The following is a 21,804-nucleotide window of genomic DNA, read 5'->3' on the forward strand; positions in this document are numbered from 1 at the left end:
AATCAATAATGATGACACATGACCTTTTTCCTAACTCGTAATGTCCCTGCTAAAAAACTTACAACTTATCTTCGCATTTACAAAAGTCACGGTCACTTTGGTCAAGAATTACTTAGTTACTTACAACATAACCTCCCACACATTTCCAACAATTTTCCGGACTTATATTACTGGAAAGTGCTTCTACAATGAGTCAATGTCCACGTATGGCGCCACTGTGTCTGGTGCCTCGACCTTGCGACTTAGATCGCAAACATTATCTTTCCAAAGGAATTTACAATAATAGGTAGAAGGAAATTACAGTTTTCAGCCATAGATGGTATTTAATGTGATATTTTTAAGTATTCTGTCGTGGAAACTGCATTTCCAGTGTATTAAGAAGAAAATAATTCTAAAATTGATTTTAAAGAATCTTATTTCACTTGTGATTAATCTATTATGTAGTATAGATTGTGCAAAGTCGAAAAATAATTTTCCCCAACAAATTTTTGAAGAAAAAACCTTTTCAGATTTTCTTATAGAGAGGTAACAATATTTGATCACCACGCTAGATCTCTGCGGGCTGATGATTCAACGATTGTTAGACCCCACCCTCTGTTGCTACTTGTCATAGTAAGATTATTAGTAAGGTCCTTTAACGAACGTTACTCTTGTATGATATTATCTTTGCCCTAACTGGAGGCCTGTAAAGTCTAACCAATAAGTCCGTTGCTGCAATAAAGCCCTGTGCTTAAAGTAGGTTGCCTAATTACATTTTATTATGTTCATTGTGCATTTGACAGTTGTGTTGCTAAAAGTCTCAAACGGGTTTCAACGGACTTCAACAAATACTAAACGCTGGTCATAAAGAATACTTGTTTAATTGTCTTGTTTCTCCCAAAAAGTTCATTGGCACTAGACATAATGAAGGTCTTGGAAATTCAACCGTAACTGTCAATTTTAGGGCTGAAATTAAATTTGACCTGAGAATTAAAATTAATAGTCTTAGACCACGAGGCTTAATTTCCGTAGCTAAATTGAACTAAATTTTACTTGGTCTTATTTTTAAAAAAATAACGTTGTAATGTCCTGAAATGAGTAACCACATTGCTGTCACAAAAGAACAAAAACATGTAACCTCTAGTAACCTCTAGTGTTATTATGACAGTAGACAAACGAACACCAAACGAACACCACCGACAAAAGTATGAGTACTTTTAGAACATAAACTCAAATCTTACAAGTAACTTTAACGTAATTAACTAAAACTTAATTATTTAGTATTGAAACACAAAAATTACATAATTCTAATCTGTTTAAAAATACACATTTCGCTGAATGTAATTAGTAACAAAACTGTAAGAACGATTTGATTAATTTATATCTATTCTAATATACTCTATACTAATATATAAAGCAGAAGATAAAATTTCTTAAAGTCTTCTACTTTAAATTCTTTTTGTGTTGAATAGACCATTCATCGAAGAAGGTTATAGGCTATAATATATACCATCACGCTGCGACTAATAGGAGCAAAGATACAATGGAAAATGTGAAAAAAAATATTGCAGGTATAAATCATAACTTATATCTTCTAACCACGCGGACGAAGTAGTGAGCAACAGCTAGTTATTGTATAAAAGTTCAAATATTGATGCATAAATTGGTTATTGTATAAAAACTCCTCTATAAATATACTGCTTACTTGCTGAAAAAGATGAAACTCTTCTCGAAACTTTCATAACTATTTTTCGGTTCTACTGGTACTAGGTACTAAGAATAAAATCATTTGTTATTAATTGTATTAGGTACCGCCGCACTGTTAACACAATTTGAATTAAATATCATTGGAACGTTATTTAGAATTAATGCCTGTATTTACAATTCAGACTGAAACATTTAATTACATAATTATTTTCATTTGCATAGATAAATACGGATTTCCATTCGTGATTGAGCTCAAAATTTCTGGTCGTTTCAGATTTTGATTTTGCAACAAATTTAATTAAGTATTTAAAATATAATATTTAGAAGGAAACATTTACGTAGGTATTTCGTAACATCGCCGCGTCGTGTGATATCTAAAAGATTGAATTGGAAACATACAGTAAAGAGTATTTGTCGAAATAAAGAAAATGAAAAAAAAGACACCATTGCATATATGGCATCGCATTCAATTTTTAATATTTAGAGTTCTAAATATTAATTTAATTTAATTTCGTATATCTTATGTTCTAATTTTGTTTGATTTGTTGCTTCTGTAGAGATGATGTTATAAATTCAAAAATGTTATTCTTCTTCATTCTTTTTATTGTTTAAAGTGAATCTCCTTTGTTGAAAATATTCCTTCTAGTCTCACTGTTCAGCAAACTCATACACGAAAAACGAATGCCTAAAACCCGAACAAAAAATGAATCTATAACTTGAAGTTCGGTATTTCTTTCTTCTATAAGTCTGTAATATTACTTCATATTAGAAAAGTTAAGACATATTACATTATACCTTAAAGTCCGGTTTCCTAAACAAACAGGACATATTGCTTAACATTTTGCCGTCATTGTTGGTAGGTATTAAGTATCTTGCATGGGCAATCGACGGCAAAAAATACAAAAAGACTTCATCTTGTTGCCTTTATATGATACGTATTATCATTTTGTATTTCTATTGCTGTTGCTAGTTTCGTAATAATGTCTACCGGATTCCTCATGAAACCGTATAATTTTACACGTGTTTGTCGTTATGTGGTAATTAATTAAGTTTATTGGACACTGTTATGTGCTATAAGTTTGTCTAGACATGTGTTGATAGTCATTGCGTTATTAATTTAGATTTCTTAGTTATATTTTCCTTTCGTTTTGGAGAAAATTATGGTTAATTTGATAGTGTATGGTAAAACTATAAAAATAAAGGTTAAGCTGCGCTTAAAAAGTAAAGTCCGTTGATGGGTTACTTGGCGGATAGAAGGTGCTTGCAAAGTGTGGATCGGCGTGAAATTTATTTAATTATAAGTACTCTCTTACATTGCAACCCAAAGAAGAATTGTAGAGAATACTAATAGCCCGAAATTATCGTAAACAAGTGAATATTATGTACCTGCAACAAATGACAATGACTAATGATTATCCCACTTTAATACCAAAGCCTCCTAAAAAGGAATACAGGGAACTTTCCAATAATATTGTAGCTGTGGAAGCGGGACGCCCTACACTTTGCAGAGCGACATCTCTTTCCTATAAGACCTTATATTACTATAAGACCTTGAGGTAGATCCTCAGGTATTTAAATCTATACTAAACTGGTCTTTCTTTCCAGTTTCCATCTACCAACCATGAGTTGTTCTCGGAGCGTGGCGTTACTGGCGGCGTTGTGGCTGATGGTGGGAGCCACAGCTATTCCAGTGAGGAGGTCTCCAGATCTGGAGGCCAGACGCAGGAGTGCTATAGACAGGAGTATGATCAGGTAATCTTCGTAACGTGTCAAGTTTTATTGGTCTTAACTGACCGAAAACTATTTCTGGCGCTGTTGTTGTTACTTACACTTTTAATGATAGCTTGAAAACGCTGTGACTTGCAAAAAATTAGAAATAAAATATCATATTGAAGGTAAATTACAAAAGAAAGGCAAAAATCCAACGTGCTTCCCGAGGTAAATATTTACGATCGCATGAACCATTTGTTTCATGTTTAATGTGACTCTTAATTAAGCAAATATCTCCGGTGTCAGTGTTACACAATCCTCTTAATACAAATACTTTTCTCGTATTTGTTTAAAGACCCTTTCTGCTTTGTGCACAGGTTTGGTCGATCATATCCTGCGGAACCATCAGCCGCTGACCTCAGGGAAGCATTCCAACGTCCTACACGCCGAGGAGACAGTTTCCTCCGCTTCGGCCGCTCTCAACCCCTCACCCTCTCCGCAGAAGACCTCGTCACCCTCCTCAGATCCTACGAAGAAGACTACGACAGCCCCATGACCAAGAAATCAGCCAGCTTCGTCCGTTTTGGACGGGATCCTAACTTCATCCGCCTTGGTAGGTCAGCTGAAGAGGATAAGAGTGCTTTTGAGCAGAATTCTGAGCTGGTTGTGAGTGGATACCCTCAGAGGAAGAACCGGGCGAGAGACCACTTCATCAGGCTTGGACGAGACAGCGAGGAAGTCAACGAGAACGAGTTTGAGGAAACAGAGGAAAGCAGAAGGAAGCGATCCGCCGAAGCGTGTCACGACTGCCAGTCGTAATCTCATTGTTACGTTTACATTGCCGTTCTTACCGCTGTATGAGATTTTTATTGTAAACTAGACCGGCAATGGATAGCAGTTTCTGTAATATGGACAAATTGACTTAGTTTGAATTTTTTGGAATTCGAAACTGCTATGCATGCTCAGTTTTAACCAGTCAATTTTAATACTATATTCGTGAGATAAATATACCGTTAGTATTGAAATGTATCGGTTTCCTGCGGTTTTAGTTTATATATTTCTCTTCCCAACATATTTAACGGGCTAAAGATTTCTAATGAGGCTAAACTATGTGGTGCATTGACGTTTTAAAAAAAGTATAAAAAATAAAAATGTATTTAATAGGTTTAATATTTTAGAACAATACAATTGAACATTTTATTAATGGATTCTAACTATTAGAAAGATGTATTTCGAAGCAAAATACGCTTATATTTTGACCTTTATAACATTTCTGTAAATTGAGCCCTATTGATTTAAAATATTTGACTAGTTACTTGTATAAAATCTCCTTATTGTATATTTCAAAATAGAATATAATTTCATCAAGTTCAAATATTATTTATATTTCAAAATGTAAACTAAAGTGTACATTTTAAGTGTTAGCATCTGAAATAGGCTGGGTATCAAATTTCGGATACTCACACAATAGGAATAGTTACCAATACTCAAATATGTATTTAAAATTTAAATCGATGTTAATAAAATAGTAAATATGTATAAAATTGTTGCAGCAATTAATAAAGCATTATTGTGTAATGATGAACATTCATTTAATATTTTATTTATTGGAAAATAAAATGGAGTTTGTCGAAAAGGTTTTGATCACTTCCTATATCCTTGTGCCCAAAAAAAAATCAGAATCTAAGAATTTTTTCATCTCTTAGAAGTAAAACAGAAAAAGAATATAGCCCTTGCGTCGCGGAGGTTCCAAAAACATTCAAAGGCATTCGCAAAGACACTCATACTCAGAAAAAGTATTCGTGGATCGCACAATTGCTTTTACTGCGCGGGGATCGAACCCGCGACCTTTCGCACTGTGCGCGACTCTATTCGTGCTGTCAAAACAGTTTTTAACACAACAACATGAGGCGAAGAAACCCTCTGATAGAACTTGGTGCGCCAAGCAAATATGTAGATACAAATTCGAAGAGGTTCGTTTCTTTGGAGACCAAACTCGTTGGTAACCTGAGACCTTCGTCGTCTTATATAAAAAAAAGCCTTAATAGAAGGGCTTTCATAAAAAAAAATACCGTCTTTAGAGGTATTGTAAATAGTTGATTGTTTAAGTAAGGAAAGCTAAGCATTTTTTGGGTGATTTTAAATTCACGCGAACGGGAATATTTGAGTTTTAGAACCGTTTTACTGTAACGTGTCGGAGCCGTACTTACCAATCACGTGTACACAAGGTCTTATCGTACTGAGTTTGACCTTTCGGAGGGATTAGGACCTTAGGATGTCCAGGTGAAAGGATATTTGCAAAAAAGATTTGTATAGCAAACACTGACTATGCTGAAATTACTTTTTCGAATTTGCTTGAGATAATCCGAAAGATATCAAACTGAAGTAAATGGAAATTAATAAGGAGAAAATTTTTCTTAAACGTAGCCATTTTAGAAAATAAAAGAGTTTTATTGTTAATTCAGAAATATATCATGTTGTTTATTTCTTTCCAGCGCAGGGCAAGCGTTTGTGTGATCCACGGATGTTCGTCGTGAAAATGGGTGTATTTGTACACGTGATTTGAATGATTGAAAACCCCCCTAAATAAATAATTCTTGAGGGATATTCCTTATTGTCCTTACAGTTGGTTTAAAAAAAGAAGATTTTCCCCTACAACCATAAATAAATATGAAATATTTTTTCATTTCATGTTCAATTGAAAGGACGGTTGTGAACAAGTAGATTTAACGAGGGTACTATAACTGATAGAAATAGTAAGATTTAGAGTTCAGAAAGTTTTCTAAGAAAATACGTGACGGATTTCGTGTAAATATGGGGTTTCCGAAAAATTGCTGGTAAAAAATTTATATAGAACGATCGCATTTTTCTTTCTATTGCTTTACAGAACTATTACGAATATTATACATTTTTAAACCTACCTACGTTATTTTAGCGATTTAAAATAATATACCTACTAGTTTTAGATCAGTTTAAAAGTTCATGAGTTTGTTGGTTGTCTTTCTGTTGAAAATACGTCACACGTATTGGTCACTTCAAAATACAAGGAAGTTTATTATGAGTGTTTACATATTATATACCAAATAAAATGCCTATCACAATTTATACAAAATACACTCTTCAAAATATAGTTTTACATTTAAGTACGTCCCAGAAAGTGCTACGACAACGTAGGCTCTTATTGCTTAGTTGCTACGTAAGTATTGTAGCACCATCGTAGACGGTGTCTACATCGAAATTATTTTTCATGATACGAACTGCAAAACACATAGAATATGGGTGATGTGGTGGTTAAGTGGTTCAATAGATGGATTGCTTTAAAAAATTGTTTCCACGAAACTGAGAACCTATAAATTCTAATTTTGCAAGGTATAAAAAGGCTACAAGTCTAAAAATTGCCGTTAACAAACCAATATTTGTGTTTATTTATTAAATATCTTATTTTATAGACTCAGACTGAAATGAAAATCGGTGAGATGTGATTGGACCTATCATCCAAACATTTAAATCTAAGACAGTCAATTTGGCCAACAAGTTTTTACCAAAAATCAAATGAGTTTAAATACTTGCAACCAGTACAAATTAACAAGAGAACAACAACTCGTAATAATAATAAACAAGCGTTGTATGTCATGATGTAAACTGCGGGATTATGACTCAGTTAAAGCCTTTAATTGGCAGTTATCTTTGTATAGATCGTCTTACGTGCAGTTAGCGCTGTAATGTTCGAGTTTGTACAAAAATCTTGGGACACTAGCGTTGTTGTGTAGGTCTGCCTGTCAGACCTCAACAATACACTTTAGTATGTGGCGAAAAGGATTTACTTCTTAACAGAAATCATTTAATCAATGAGTGTTTCTTGTGAGATGACGTCAGATAGAAAGGTATGGAAGGAGACATGTCGCCGACCCCAAATAATAATTGGGATAAGAGCAAGGGAATGATGATGATGATTGAATCAATGAAAGTAACTAAGTAACACCTTAGAACAGTATCTGTCACACTCTCAGCCTTGCCTTCCTAGAAGTCAAAAGAAGAGGTATTGGGGCCCTTGGCGAAATTTTATTCATGGTAATGTGAGGTTTCTCTTCGATAACGACAAAATTCGTACTTGCGAAGGTAGTGGTATATCCTCTTAATATTTTTAAACAACATGTTTAATAAAGACGAATTAGTGTTACATAGAGACAAAAATCATAATTAAATAAAAATATAGATTCGGTTACGTATTTTTTAGTATGTTGCAAGAAAAAAAATCCAACACAGCTAGTATGAGTATATAATTCCAGCCTAAAAGCCACTACTAGGAACGGGCCTCCACCTATGCACGGAAGGTGTGAGTATTGATCACCACGCTAGCTCACTGCGCTTCGGCTGCTATAAGTAATTTTTTTTTCACCCAAGCATAAGCACCCGAGTATTTGTAAATTCAATGTTCCTATTCTGAAAATATATTAGGATCGTATCAAAACTGACTTTTACGCAATTGATAAACTTTAATGAAACTCATCATACATCTTCCTCCTTAAAAAGGTCGAAAACAACACTTGAAAGTGAATTATTTAAACACACAAACCCGATTGAAATGGTAATTAATACAAACAATACGCATGATCACGAACGACTGAAAAGTTTCGATTTGTTTAGAGTAGGCTGGAAATATTATTTTATTTAGGTATGTACACAGAACAGATCACATATAACATGTATATATAAAAACGTTATAAGTACGCCAGTATATACTTATACATTATTTTGACAGCACGACTAACCGGGTACACACACACAAACAGGTTTTTTTGGCAAATACCCTATTTTATTTGAAAATGCTAAACGTTGCTGGTTTTTTTTTATTGTCTATACACCGTGATTTTTAGTCGTCTTACAAAAGCAGCCCAGTTCATGTATCCAATGACTAGAACACGTTCATGATAAACAATAGGTATTTATGAGATTTGAATAAATTTAAAATGCAATTTTTATTCAATATTATGATGCAAGTCGTAGTTTTAGAAACACAGCTCTGTTGCGAGCGCCGTCCGAGCCTTGTAACAAAGGTGAGGGGCGCGGGCGTTTTTATCATTTTCAACAGGTTGTTTCAGATTTCTCATGTTTCATTTTTCTTCGTACCTATTATATTAGTTGAAGTTAAAAAAAAATCGCGCCAAGGGGTATTTTTCGTCGGATACATGAACTGGGCTACTTTTGTAAGACGACTAAAAATCACCGTATATTATAACTTCAGAAAGTTTATTAAAGAAAATTAAATGAAAATCAAAAGTCATCCATCCAAATTTAGGTTACTCCGAGTAAATAGCACAACAATAAAATGTATTCTTATTCGCAAACATGAAAAACATACTTTTTAACATATTAAGTAAGAAATCTACCTTATTTTTTACATTTTCCTATAGTATATTAAATAAATTCCCTATAAAAATGGAAATGGTACGAACGAGTCGGACGAATGGGAACTGTGACGGAAATGGAAAAGGATGTCTGTATGTTGTGTTATTGTTTGTACTTGTCTAATTAAAAGATTTTTTACTATAACGGATATAAACTTTTACCTAATAACTGGTAGCAACTCAGTTTGGTTTTTGCCAATTGAACTTATGGCTTAATCATAATTTTAGATACTAGGTACGTATCTGCATCATAAAAGATTTCGAAAGTCTTGGAAACCAATTTATTCAGAGATCTCCAAGAAATCGCGGTATGACAGAAATTTGAAACATGGGAATCGTAAATAGTAAGGATTTCATATCTAGGAGAAAAGTGGATGAAGCAACAAGCAATTCCAGGAGGAGCAATGATGGGCATGTGTATCGGGCTAACTTATTGCCTATGCATATCAGAATTATCAGAAAATTACATATTAAAACAGTTGCTGGAATTTAGACCGGCAACTATGTGCATAATAATTCAATCTTTGAAATCCTAGTTCACATAAATACTTAGACCTTTGTTTAGTTCTAGCTACCGCATTAGGTTAAGTAACCTGTAATGGTAGATTAGTGTGATAATTAAATAAATAAAATTTCAAACAAATACAACTTTTTAAATTATACAATTTACGCCATTGACTGTTGTTGCTTAACTTAATGCGATGTCTTTTACGTCATAATGAAATTTTAATTTTTGCTGGAATATAACATTTTGTCACATGTTTTTATAAACTTACTTTCTTGTTTGTTTTTTTGTTGTTTGTCGTTCCGGTTAGATTTTTGCAACTCAATTTTGAGACACTTCCCGATAAGCTAGAGGGCTGATTTTCAGGGTAGCTTCAAACCCGATAATTATGCAATTTACAACTATAAAAACTGACATTATTTTATAAAAAAAATCTTTTAAAAACGTGGGTGTTTCGATTTTTTTGAATCTATTGTTTAATTAAGTCATTTGTTACTCCCTATATTTATAGGATTTTAAAACATTGTCTTTAGCTATTGCAAAACAAACCCTACCTACCTAGACCATTACATAGAAAATAATCGATTTTCTATACAGGCCAGACAATATAGTCGAACAGTGTTTCACAAAGCCTCCCTGCCTATTGTAGTTGATACGTCATTGAGTCCACGTTGATTAATGACTTTTCAAGCCTTTGATCAGCTGATGACGCTTCGTCATAGAGAAACTAGGTCTATATAGGGAAATCTTTAATGATGACTAGGTGTGCCCGCAAGCCTGCGCGCTAAAAATCGAAAATGATACCTCGGTTACATAAAATTGAGATAAATATTAGCCTATGTGTTAATCCTGGGTATAAACTTTACTAAACATTGTTATAAATGCTTCGTGTTGCAAAATATTTTTATATAACTAATTGTTAGGAGATGCAAATATTAATGGTGCATTCTGATTATATTTTTTGTAGCTTTGTTACTGCAAAATCTGATTTAATAACAAATTTAAACAACATCGGTCAGAAAAATAATAATTTTGACGAAATGATAACTATTGTGTATTCATCTATTTTCATGAAAGAAAAGATATAAAGAAATGATGACATTTAAAATAAACTACATTACAAAACAATTTACTCATGATTGTTTATACATAAATACACAAATCTATCTATTTATAAGTGAACTTTACCGCTAACTCGGTAAGTAACAATACAGTATCAAGTAACGCCATTTAAGTGACGGTCGAGAGTTAAGATTTATCTGAGATCTTATAACATAGGGATGGGAACGATATGTTAACAGTCGTTGAAAACTATCGATATTTTTTGTGAAGAGGGCTTATTAACTCGTCTTCAATTATGTTTGTGGCCATCTAGTCTCAAAGAAATATAACTTTAGTTGGGGAAGTGTGATAGAACAATACATGGCGAAGTACGACATCTCTCTATCTCTCTTACCCACTTCGTAATGTAACCCTATGTTTTATCGATTATTTATATTATGATTGTCAAACCACAGGTTTTATTTGTTTCTATCGTTTCTAAATTTGTTAAGCTTACGAATTATTTTCATGAAATTTATTTTTAGTGTGCAATAACACTAGAAAAATAAAATATTTTGGAGAAGGCATGATATATTATTTAATTTGGATATTTTACTTTTAAATTCAGATTTATAGCTCTGACCCGTTTTAAAAGGGTGTTAGTAAATTGTTAACGTTAACGTTTATTAAAGTTATTTTTACATATGACACTTTTTTTTAAACAGTTTCAATAGACAAGTATTTTAGAAGCCGAGGATGATTAAAAGTGTATTAATAAAATACAGTAATATAAAAGTAAAATATTGGGATGTTAGGTCATACATTACTTTCTGCACGGCGAAATAACGGACTTTTTTGTGTCAGATACAATGCCACTGATGAATTATTGATTTCTATAGGACTAGAATGAAATCATGCCTGCTCCTTAGATATTAATCTTATAATAAAATCGTAGAAAAGTAAAATCTGCCCTGTTTTGCCAGGTTTGCAATCGATACCAATTTTTTTAATTTTTGTCTATTTGTCAGTGCGTTTGTGTGCGACGAACTCAGCACAAGCTAAATCGAAGTGAATCCAATTGGGTTCACTTAAACTAACGTCATAACGTTCATTTAATGTCGATCGGCTCATAAATAAAAACGTTGTGCTAATTTAGAGATTCAAAGCAAAAAGAAAACAAAAAAAGTCTAAGCCATTTTTCTAAAACTTCTACTAACGTTTATCGATAGACTGGTTGTCCCATCCCTAGCACACTACAAGGTACGCTGGTCTCTCCAAGGATAATGCATAAAATATATCTAAGGAACTGTTAGCGAGCCTTGCTCTACTTATTATATTATATACAATAATATTTATCCATGTTCGTATCTTTCATTGTACTATAATAAATAATATCTAAGAAAACTTGCATGGAAAGAGAAAATTACGTAGAAAAGCTTTATTAACAAGTTCTTGTAAGTTTTCTAAGAGAAAACCTTTTAGGAAAATGGTTTTTGTTTTGGTAATATTCATGTGTTTATGGTTCTGATGGTGAAGTATTCTCATTGCATGATTTAAATGCACGTCAGTGAGGATTAAGAAAAAAAATACTTGCGTTTTTATGTTTAGACGAAATGAATGCATTTAGAATTGTATTGGAAAATTGACAAGACTTAGCCGAGTTTAGCTTTAACCAATTTGCAATTGTTTGAATGCTTGCTCTGAGTTTAGGTGTCTCTCAGTGTATGTGACCTGAATGGTACTCAAACCATCCACACATTAGAATTAAATTCATCAGTGCGGGAGTTGTTGAAAAAACTGTGGACTATATTATGGCAAATCGAATTATACGGTGACTATGGAAGTTTCTCTTTCACGACTACAATATGATTACTTTATAAGGTAATCGAACTTTTTAAATGAAAATATGTCTTGACAAGTTCAACGACAACGAGACATGTAAAAGGTCTTTTCTTTTAACTTAAAAAAAAACATATACAGCCTGCAGCCATTTTGCATATTTATTTCAATCTCATACTTGTATTTGAGAATTTAATGGAAAATATATTTGTTGTTATTAAAAAATAAAAGAAATATAAAACTTGAGTCTGAATACTGAACCGCAGTTTTTTAGCAGCAGAATAAATTATAGCAATCATTTACTATAATTTATTCTGCTGCTATAAAACTGTGAAATAGGTAATCATACTTACATTATGAAGGGATCTTAATCAGTCGATAACGTGAAGAAAACCTCAACCGATCTCAACACAAGCAATGTAAACATGATCAGTTATGGCTGCTGTGTAATTGAACCATTCAAGTGTGGTATTTCTACTGAAACCACGGCTTGCTTAAGGAGCCTCGCATACGCCACTTCCAGCACTCATAAGGACCGCAGAACACCACAGACCATGGTACCCACGTGGCTTAAATAAAATATAATTGGCAAAAAATCTAATTAGCTCGTCAGCATAAGGTAGATTTCTGAATAAAAATGGATGTGAACTTCACTATGGATTCAATGAAAAGTTACGAATGTAAAACGCATCAAAGATGGTGTAGTATAAAAGAAGCATAAACTTATGACATCACTTGTTGGAAAAAAAATACCTACTAATGAGTGACGTCACAAAAAAGAAACTAACAGTTAGTTTAGTTTTTTCCACGTTTTTATACACTTATTTTTCTTGTTCGTTCGTTTGTCTTTCTGGTTGGATTTTTGCAACACATTTTGAGGCACTTCCCGATAAGCTAGCAGCTAGCTTGAATGCAACATTTAGTGACATGTAAAAACGTGGGTTTTTAGATTTTTAATCAAAAAATTATTGTGGTCCGATATTTTTTGGAAATCCATCTGATTCCTTTATTTAGGTACATACTCCATTGATATTGTTCAACACGCTTACAATAATAACACAAGTTACGTTCGTTTAACTCTGAATTACATAATATACCTATAAATTTGTTGTAAAAGCTCATTAGCGAACCCTTAACCTTAGGTTACCCGTTATTCAATTTACGCTCTTAAAATGCAGACGAAAATCAATATTAGGATAACAATCCTTTCACGACATCCATGCATCTTTATCATACATCGCTTAACATACAAGAATAAACATATTATATCAACCCTTTGAACGAAGCTTGGAGCATTTAAGAAACGATTTTCAGTCATCAATCAACGATGGCAAAATTTGTCCGCCTCACGGTCAAATGTTGGTCGCTTGATAAGAAAATAAATTAGAAAACGATTTAAATACCTTGAAATATGTTGAAGTGGTTAATTTTAGAATAAAGCTAGGGTAGTTTTTGTTAGAAATCACGTACTTATTAGTTTTGTAGATTTTCTCTTGTGATAGAAAAGTTAGGTAGATTTTTGTTGGAAATCATCTTTTTTAGTTTTGTAGATGGATTTTTCACAGATTGTTTTGCTTGTCTTTTACAACGATTCCTGTTTCTTTGATGATCTCTCATCTTTTATTTACAGATTAATGATGATGATTCAGGTTAAGCTATGCTTGACGCGGTTGGTCCGTAGATAGGTGACCGTCTTTGTCATAACGAGTTCCTCCGTGTTTCGAAAGGTACGTTAAATTGTGGGTCCGGGCTGTTATTCCTACATCTTTGACAGTCGTTACAAGGTAGTCAGAAGCTTGAAAAGTCTGACAGCAAGTCGCCTACTGTCTATGGCCCCAGTCTGCCTACCTTAAGGAGGTCAGATAGGCAGTCGCTTCTTGTAAATCACTGGTACTTAGCTGAAACCGGTTAGACTGGTAGCCGACCCCAACATAGTTGAAAAGGCTAGGCCGATGATTAATGATGATGATTTTTTTATAAAAAATGACGACACATTTTTATAATTATAACGACTTTTTTGAGAACTGATTAGTTTTCTTCAATAAGTTTAGTTTATGAACCGTCTGTGTAAGTACTTACGTAACTACAGATTGACCGACATGTGTATCCAAGCATGGTAACTATGCAAATGAACTGTAAACTTGCTTAAGACAATACAGCTCCTAAACCAGAACTAAAATCAATGAATCAACAGAACTGTTGGTGTTACTGAACAGGTAACTAAGTACTTAGTTTGGTGAGATTTGTTTTGATAGTTTATTGAAATTGAATCTACATATTTTTATTCATTTTCCTAAAACTATTTTTCTGTTGAAGTTTCTTAATGGATATTTTTTAAATGGCGACGCATTCTGTATTACTACAGGTCAAGTGTCTCGACCTATGTAGAAACAGAAAAACCACCTAACCACAACTAAGTATTTTAAATATTTATATCGCTGTTGTAACGGTCATTCAAATCACATGCGCAAAGACACCCAGACTCAGAACAAGTATTCGCGGAACACACATAAGCTTGTGCTAAGCGGGGATTGAACCCGCGACACGTCGTGCGCAGTGGGTTTGTGGTGATGACCTTTACCACTCGGCTAACATCCATTTAAATAATTTACACACATTCTAAAAGCCCTTCATCGAGACACGCTGTATAAAATAACCACTTTCCTTTTAAGTTAGTTTCCACATTGATAACATACTAAAATACTCTTGACCACACATACAACTAACAATGACTCTCAAAAAACAACCTTATGACATTGATATAAGGGTGCTTTTTATAGTACAGTGTACGTACATGTGTGGTGGACTGTATCTAATCTAATTATAAGTATCGATGTATTGTTGGCGTCGCCGTGGACGGTAAAATCGCCGGTCGGTGAATGTCGGTCCACGGAACATACTGTTATGTGTCTCAAAGTTTTTGCAGGATACGAGATTTTTTTTAGTATTATTTACAAAAACATCTTTGATTTCTATCTCTTTTGAGTTTACATGAATATAACCTGTGATAATTATTATAGCAATAGCGGTTGCTAGAAAAAGAAACAGCTTTAAAGAAATCAGACAAAAGGAACTTAAGATAATCAGGGTTCAGCGTAATTTCATCAAAATTCATCTAGCCGTTTGCGCGTAAAAAGGTAACATACACATATATACATCCATTGACATTTATAAATAGTGTTATTAATAAAAAGTGCAATCCGTTATCCAAGTTGCACCTTAAATACAGTCGCTATAAAGTAATCTAAGTTAAAATTCAAACGTGGAATTAAACCTTCAAAATTACCTTAAAGCCTAAAAATCCAGCGTGTAACTTACTTAAATGACGCAAAAACACGTCTTAATACCGTTGCATCATATAAAAATAAATCATCTTTACTCAACTTAAAATAAAACAAGAACAGTATGCAAAAGTTTGAGAACCACAGTTTGACATAATTAGCTTAAGGCACAACGGACCTGAAAGCTGTCTATGTAAACCCTGCTTGTGGACACTAGACAATCCGGTTACGTCCTCGTAGCTGTTTATTTACCTACGTTGTATCCAGCATCCCGTGTAGCCTGGCCTAAGTTCACAGTTCATTATTGCCTAGCTGATGGAGATTTACTAATTAAATAGTTTAGGATTTTGTTCAGGTATTTGTTGATTATCAGTACAGTGCAGTTTACGGTACATAAGTTTAAGATGATAAAATGCAATGGTTTAGGTATTGTTTCGAACCCAAAGCGTAAAACTCCATCTTTTTAAAAGAGACAAAGATAATTAATTATAGGGAGAATTCGAGAGAGAATGAGAGAGAATTATAGACTTAAAGATATTATAGGTATACCTTCAACCTTTTAAACGTCACGAACACCCCGAATTAAGCCATCACAATAGGAAGGTCGAATGGCATATTATCGTTGCAAAAAACCTTCCTAAATAATCAAATGGTCGCTGACCCCAAAATGATTTAGGGTCACCAATAAATGACACTATCTTAGTAAGACCTTTCGTACATGAGGCAACATAAATAATATCCGATTTAACCTTAAACATCTCCGCTATGAGAAGAGATTCGTTTTGCTCTTGAGATAAGAGCCTTTCAGGTCCGCTGTACCTTTATAACTTACTATTAAATCACACTATATTATAAATGCGAAACTATACACGTGAGTGTGTTTGAATGTTCGTCACCAATTTACGCCCCAACAGGTTGACCGATTTCGATGAAATTTGGTATGCGAACAGCACCTTTCATTACCAAAGGAGGTTAATGTTCACGCAGGTATAACTGAAATCAAGCCGCCAGCAACAACTAGTAGTAAAAAAATAAATAAGGCCAAAATTATGTTGCCTCGTGTAATAACAGCATTAGTAAGACAAAAACTATCCTTCTGGATCTACTCATACCTCTCAAAGTCAAAATATAACATTTGTGGGAGTAAGACAGCCCTCTACATGTCCTATAGCGGCATCCCTTTTCCACATGTCCGTCACCCTTAGTTTGAAAGCTGGTAGGCACCCCTATATTAGTATCACTTGTCTTTTGCAAACCCTTTTGAATATCCTTTTTTTGCGACTACTAAAGGTCTGTCCTTTTCAAACAAATGTCTGTTATTACAACATTTCGAGTCATTTGTTACATTCGAATATATTTATATTGTTTTTAAAGTTCCGTACCAGGTTAAAATGGATTTCTATTACTTGGTCGTTTGTCTGTCTGTCACAGGCTGTATTTCATGAGCCGTGATAGTTAGAGTTGATGTATTTTAGTCGCCGCAAAAAAATCAAAATCGAGGTAAAGCGACCATACTTGCGGTCATAAATGTGATAGACGACTAATTTCTTGCTAATTTGATTTTCTGTAGCTTGTTCAGTACATATTTTACTTTTCTTCAGATTATTACAGATATAATGTTCACTTTTACTAGTTATCATAACATTTTCTCACAGTATTGCAGAGGTACCATTTTAAGTCTTACCGGTCATGAAAATATTTTCTAACTCCATTGAGCTATTTGGTTAAGCCTTGCTGAACGCTAAACCTTCGAGACCAGTCAACAAACTCAAAGGTTTATGACGGGGACGACTATTAAAGGCGGGAGTATATTTTAACTGCCTCTTAAGTATACTGTATGAACCATCAGTAAGTATACAGCAGCTCGCTGTGGGTCGACGACATGGTTAAGGTCTCGGGTCGAGTCTATAAGGCATGAGTTCTTTAACCGAAGAAATTTGCAGAAGAAAGAAAAGGCCTTTGCCCTAGCTGTAGGATGTGGAGGAAGATGATGATAGCGGCAACAGAAAAATATAGTCTATAACTATAACGTAATAAATTATTTTTTAATATTCTTTCTATTCTTGTATGCCAGTATAGTTATGATACGGTACACTAAAAAAAGTATTGCAAAATTAGCCTTAAATTAGTATTGCCTTCCTGCCTTTGTTTTTTTTAACTAACTATGATATTTATCATAGTAACTGTTTTAAAAATAAAAATATAAAATACGCCAGTAAAAAAAGAAACCATCCCTGTCGGTTACTCTAGTTTTAGCGCGATAATCGCGAGTCTTTTGATGGACGGTACATCTGTACCCTGACAGACGGAATAAATCTGGTTACGTTAATTGGTGCGAAGGTCGCCATTATGTCAAATTGGACGATCACATTGAAATTTTAACCTGTCTTATGTCAAAAAAATCAATTGATCTAGATAAATTTAAGTTGGATTTTGAATGACGGTATTATTGAATGTTGTTCCTCAAGACTTTCCAAAAAAATACCAAAAAAATAGCATTGTCTCAACTGCAACTCACTAATATCTAATTTAAAATAAAAAGCAAATATAAATATTTAAAAAACCTATTTTGAAGGTCAAAATCTGTCTTCCGTGTCCTTCACTACTTCTACGCGTAACAGCCGAAAAAAAAAATCAAAAAACCTTTTTTTCGGTAATAAGTAGCTAAAAAAACGCCTAAAATAGATCAATCTAAGTTGATATAGCAATTAATAGTGTATAGTGTGGGTGATAGCGATTCGTGCAACTTAAACAAGCGATGGATGGCCGGCATGCGGACTTACTTTAATGACATTAACGTGGGCTAGTGATGTACCACACTCGTATTGTGACATCGATAGATTGAGACCACGTAAAGATTCTTATTTAGTTTTTTTAAAGATGTACGTAGTTAGTTTGAAAGGAGTTTGTGGGGAGTGATTTGTCTTAGTCTGTGATTCCGGTGATCGATTTGTTTTTAATCGATCGAGTATTGTAACTTTAACTTTTTTAAATACCGTTCCTGCGTGTGGAGGTGATTAACTAGCCTTATTTTACAAAGCCCGGTCAAATTGGTGGAACTGAAAATTAACGAAAAATTTGCATAAGAAATTGTCAGCCATCAAATGTGTTGTTAGAGTGAAATAAAAATAAGATCATCTAATCATCAATTAATAGATAATTATGTTAACAGCCTAATAATAGACGTAGAGACAGTGGTGACTTATTTATGGTGTTCCCTTTTTACCCTTTGTGTTCATTGCACTCTGGGTCCTTGAGAAAGGTCCAATTTTTTTTTAACAATTAATTTATATTTAGATAAAACTTATTTGTTAGCAAATCTATTCAAGAGCTATATCAAAACCTTAATTTGTAAGAAGAAAATTATAAACAAAAAAACATAACAATTCAATACGCTTATTCAATTTCGTAGTTAAAATACGAATGGAAAAAACAGAACGAAATCGTGAATACCGAATCGATCATTACCAAAACACATAAATAAAATCTCCATTTTACTGTCTATATATTTCAAATAAATGGAAAATCGGAAACAATTTGATAAATGAAACGTGCCATATGTTTCAAGAGTTTTTTTATAGAAATATAAACATGAATAAGAAATCTCTGGAATCCATTCATCAACAGTTATAAAAGACTAGTTGTTGCCCACCGGGTCCGCCTGCTATAAATAGAAAATGATCCCACGGGAACATCACATCGGGATAAAAACTATCCTATTTGACATGTGTTAATCCTGGTTATAAGCTATCTGTGTGCCAAGTTTCGTCTAAGTTCAGTGGATTTTTGCGTGAAAGAACAACAAACATACAAACTTTCATGTTTAAAAGTAGTTCGTTTTTATGTATATTTGTTTTTATGGTTTAAATAAACAAACTAGTCTACGTCAAATCGTTGGCGTAGTTATAAATATGCAATGGACACTTCTTGTATGTATACTCAATTGTTTTGGCGAAGTTTAAATAAAACATAGTGTGCGTTCTGTTTGCTATTCAAGCTTTCTTTTTGATACTGGAAATACTTCTGTTTTATTAGTTCATAATACAGGCAGATTCAGGCAAAAGCTTGATAAATGCCTCTTAGTTCTAATCAAAGCGAGGAAAATTAAATACTACTTAACATTTAAAGAAAGTCTATCATAACCTATAGATTGTTTAGTTAATAAAATACTGAAGTTAAATCAAACTTACAAAAAACCATTGATTAAAGAATAATTATAATAGAAAAATAATCAATATCCAAATTCCTACATAAAAATATAATATAATAATAATATAATATAATATATCCTGGGACAACTCACACACGGTTATCTGATCCCAAGCTAAGCAGAGCTTGTGTTATGGTAACCAGACAACTGATAATAATATTTCTAAATACAAACTTATTATAGATAAATTACACCCAGACACCAGAACAAATGATCATGCTCATCACACAACATTTGTCCTGGGCGGGAATCGAACCCACAACCTCCGGTATAGCAGTCAGGGTCACTAACCACTAGACCAACCTATAATGATTAGCATATTATTCCTCCTTTCTTCTACTTTTGCTGTGCCCGATGTGGACCCTCCACAATGAGCTGTGAACTTACTAAATCATTTACCAGCTTTATAACATTATGGTAGGCAATAAAGAACTGAATAAAATTAAATAACATAACACGATCAAAACATCAACCGAACAAAAGATTGCAAAATAATCTCTCGATTCAAGTTATCGATAAACAGGTAGCTTAACACATCACTAGCGACGAGCCCTCTTTGAAAATTCGATTAACGTGGTGTACACTTACAATATTGCCGGTCCAGTGTCCCGTAGGACAAACCGACACATGGACAACTCGTGTCTCACTAGTTTTGTGTGCAGAAAAATATATTATGAATTTGTAAAGCACTACGTGTAAATGGTAAGTGACTTTTTACTTTTGCTTTTTGTTCCCAAACTTGTATTTGGGTTAGACCTGAGTTCAGATTTTCTGAGCCCTTAAACGGGATACATTTTACCAAATGTTGGTTCAAATGGCTTCTGAATGATAAGACAAAAGGAATGTAATTTTCATAAATTAAACTCATCTGAGTTCTGGCTATTCTGGTCATAGCTAATTTGGGTAAACCTGCGTTGAGATTTTCTGGGTCCAAAGACAAGATACATTTTTACAAATTCTAACGTTCCCTAATCGCTTAAATATAATGGAATGATATGACAAAAAATGCAAATCTCATAAATTACAATTATTAGATTCTATTATAAGATCTGAGTTCTGAATTTCCTGGTCAAAGTATCAATTTTTTTTGGCAATAACAGTTACATGCCCAAAGGAGTAGAGTTTAATCAATCATAATTATCATAATCTTTAAAAAAAACTGCTGTCTTCGTGAAAGTGATTCCGTTCTAAGTACGTAGACTGGAGGTGAATGCTAATCCAATAAAGGTGAATGTTTCAATCGTTTCCGATGTGTTCTGTCTATATTATATAAGGTCAGTATCAAGGTAGACCTAGTCTAATAGATTGTAAGTGCGTTTTCCTTGGTTCAAGGTAAGGGGAAGTTGGTTTATCTTTAAGTGGTAGTATTTAGCATTAATTGTGTTCTTTCGTGGTTTAAATTGAGTTGCATGTTTTTTTTCTATTTCGAAGTGAGATTTTTTGGACATCTGGTACTTATTCTTTCTGCCCACTTTTGCAGTATAAATTGAGTGAGTAGTTATTTAGCCCAAAGGTTAACGTTAACCCAAAGTACTCTGGACTCGAATTTTCTACACTTTTAAATAGGAAATTCTTAAATATATTTCTGTCTCTATTTTAGGCCTCAAAATGACAGTGACAGTATGATTCATAACATACCCTAATTAATGAAACTATTTTTAGAAATTGGAACGTATAAGCTACGTGGGAGGATCTTAATTTAAAACAATGAAATGCCGCAAGTCGATCAGGCAATTGTTTTTCTGGAAACTGTTTTTTCCTATATGTCAGATGGAATCCTTAAAAAAAATCAAAGTTTTTATGGACTGATTACACAAGATAAATATAGCTTATATTATGACTATAAATACCCAATCTACAGGGTGTTTGTTTATACCATAAAGTTCACAACAAGTTCTTTACGAACTTATGAATGACCTCTGTACATTTGACATTCATTATATTAATGTTTCGCAAACAAGGCGCAATACAAACAACCACACAGCTACATATCACAACAACTTTATTCCCAGGCGTTAAGGTTCATTATTGAACGGCATTTTTTAATGACTTACGATAGAATTGAATATGAAAGTCTTTAGGGAAAGTGAGTTGTTTTTTTTTAATTCAAATATTATCGTTTTG

At 33.4% G+C, this 21,804-nt stretch overlaps 1 protein-coding gene across 1 annotated transcript; it reads left to right on the top strand.

The window, feature by feature from the left end:
• The first annotated feature begins 2,937 nt into the window (after positions 1-2,937).
• On the top strand, positions 2,938-4,677 carry LOC113500232 (FMRFamide-related peptides). Its single transcript, XM_026880941.1, has 2 exons — positions 2,938-3,438; positions 3,774-4,677. The coding sequence occupies exons 1-2, from the start codon at positions 3,308-3,310 to the stop codon at positions 4,213-4,215; spliced, it is 573 nt and encodes a 190-aa protein (XP_026736742.1). The 5' UTR covers positions 2,938-3,307; the 3' UTR covers positions 4,216-4,677.
• Positions 4,678-21,804: the final 17,127 nt, after the last annotated feature.

Source organism: Trichoplusia ni, chromosome 13 (assembly GCF_003590095.1).
Source record: "Trichoplusia ni isolate ovarian cell line Hi5 chromosome 13, tn1, whole genome shotgun sequence".
Taxonomy (NCBI): domain Eukaryota; kingdom Metazoa; phylum Arthropoda; class Insecta; order Lepidoptera; family Noctuidae; genus Trichoplusia; species Trichoplusia ni.